This window comes from Lycium barbarum, chromosome 10, assembly GCF_019175385.1.
Source record: "Lycium barbarum isolate Lr01 chromosome 10, ASM1917538v2, whole genome shotgun sequence".
In the NCBI taxonomy this organism is placed as follows: domain Eukaryota; kingdom Viridiplantae; phylum Streptophyta; class Magnoliopsida; order Solanales; family Solanaceae; genus Lycium; species Lycium barbarum.
The window spans coordinates 46,196,750-46,198,780 of NC_083346.1; the positions used below are offsets into that span (position 1 = coordinate 46,196,750).

The window sequence follows — 2,031 nt, forward strand, 5'->3', positions numbered from 1 at the left end:
AGATCATTTATGAGTAAATGCATTAGGCTGTATAAAATAAGCCATGAAATAAACCGATGTACCCATCATTCGCTTGAGATCATGGCCTAATACAAGGATCACGGTTTGCCACGGGAGTTTCGCTGGGGCGTAGCAGTCTCTTGCGCTGATGAACTCCAATCCCTCCATCCATACCTACCTCCTATATTTATTTGTCATGATGCCTACTACATTTCTCAGGACTCTCTCCTTCCAAATCTGTATCTCTTTCCTTCTCCTGTACTTCCATCTCTATCAGCATTTTTCCAATTATTAAGGGCTTTTTGTTTCTTCCGCTCTAGTGTTGAGTTTTCTAGCTCAATAGTTCTCCTAGGAACATCCATGATGACTTTTTCATTTTGGGAAACCTCTTTTTCGGCTTCATTCCATAATTCCCTCTTTATGTGTTCCTTTTCGCAATCTTTTGGTTTGTCTCTCTCCTTTGAGAGATCTTTTCTTTCATTCTCCCACCTATTAGATTCTCTATCCTCCCTAGGTATCTCTTTGTTTTCAAAACTGCTTCCTTCCAATTGCAAATTTCTCCTACGGTCATTTCTTTCTTTATCCCTTTCTCCCCATTCCAAGTGCTTTTTGTCCTTCCTTTTTTAATATTTATCTTTTAACTTATCCTCTCCTTTCAACTCAAGCTTGTTCTCACCAAGAAGCTCTCCATGATTATCCTTGGCATTGGAGACTTCCTTTTCTACTTCATCTGATACGTGCAATTGGGCTCTTGACGTGTGTCATGGATCCATGGTGACATCAAGATATCTTTTTACCCTGCTCTGCTTTTTCGAATCGTTCCAGTTCAAGTGTGTACTCATCCCACCAAAGCCATCTTTATCTACCTTCACATCACCTTTATATTCAAGATAAATATTTCTATCATGCTTAACTTTATCATCGGCTCGTTTGTCAGATTTATCCTTGTCAGCTTTAGCCCCTTGGTAGAAGTCACGGGTCTTAACCTTGACATCCTCATTATTGTCCTACGAATAAAATCGTATTTGTGAAGCAATCTTATTATCAGAATGTGAATCATTTGGAGTGGATGAAGTATACATTGGTAGCAAAGGAGACCTATCTGAATCCCATGATTCAGTCCGTTGAATCTTTGGCGTCCGAGAATCTTGTCCCACATCAAATGAAGTATGTGATTCCAAGCCCATCACCTTAGAGAATGCAACTGCGTTATCTTGCAAGTACTTTTGGACTGAGGAGTGACTGTGGCTGCCATTTCCACCTTCCTCATGTGGCCTTTTATTTGGTGTCCCACTCATATTCCAGCAGATGGGCCTTTTGCCACCATAAAAGTTAAGGCAACCTCAACAACCACAGCCTGCAAAAATTCAAACAAAAGATAAATACTTACCTGAGTAGATGCTAGTTGTCAATATAAGTCTATATAGAGAAAAAAAATAGCCTCTAACAGTCTAAATTTACAAAGTAACAACCTTTTCACCAATATTTGTTAATGACTGAAATGCACTTCTTGTGCTTGTTTATCGCATTATTTGGCTCTCAATGCTATGTTATGCTTTCTCTATTATTTGTTGTGTCTACTTCGTGCTGCCTCGTTTACTTCTGCATTGTCCTTTTCAAATTGCCTTGTTATGTGTTACTTGAGTTGAGGGTCTTTCGAAAACAGCCTATCTACCCCCCCACAAAGGTAAGGGAAAGTTCTGCAAACACTCTACCCTTCCCAGACCCCACTTGTGGGAATACACTGGGTATGTTGTTGTTGTTGTTGACTGAAATGCAATAGCCATTTAAGAAAAAAAATTGACATGCAAGTTTTGCAATTTATAGGCTGCCTACCAACATTAGAAACATTACTCTGTCCCAAATGTAATTCCACAACCTACTACCCAATGCATCAAGCACTTATGAGATCATCAACAATAGGAGTTTAAATAAGATTATCTCTCACATCTTGTCTGATTGGTTCAATGAATTTAAACATCTCTTTAGTATGCAACAGGATCCAAAGCATCAAATAGAAAAAAAAATCAG

At 38.8% G+C, this 2,031-nt stretch overlaps 1 protein-coding gene across 1 annotated transcript; it reads right to left on the reverse strand.

The window, feature by feature from the left end:
• Positions 1 to 215: 215 nt before the first annotated feature.
• LOC132612984 (uncharacterized) lies at positions 216 to 1,298 on the reverse strand. Its single transcript, XM_060327046.1, has 3 exons — positions 1,191 to 1,298; positions 798 to 1,007; positions 216 to 614 (listed from the first exon to the last, which is right to left on the reverse strand). The coding sequence occupies exons 1-3, from the start codon at positions 1,296 to 1,298 to the stop codon at positions 216 to 218; spliced, it is 717 nt and encodes a 238-aa protein (XP_060183029.1).
• Positions 1,299 to 2,031: the final 733 nt, after the last annotated feature.

Coding starts and splice junctions, on each gene's coding strand:
- LOC132612984 (XM_060327046.1), bottom strand. CDS start 1,298: ATGAGTGGGACACCAAATAAAAGGCCACATGAGGAAGGTGGAAATGGC. Junction 1,008..1,190: donor ACGCAGTTGCATTCTCTAAG/GTGATGGGCTTG, acceptor TTTTATTCGTAG/GACAATAATGAGGATGTCAA. Junction 615..797: donor ATTCGAAAAAGCAGAGCAGG/GTAAAAAGATAT, acceptor TAAAAAAGGAAG/GACAAAAAGCACTTGGAATG.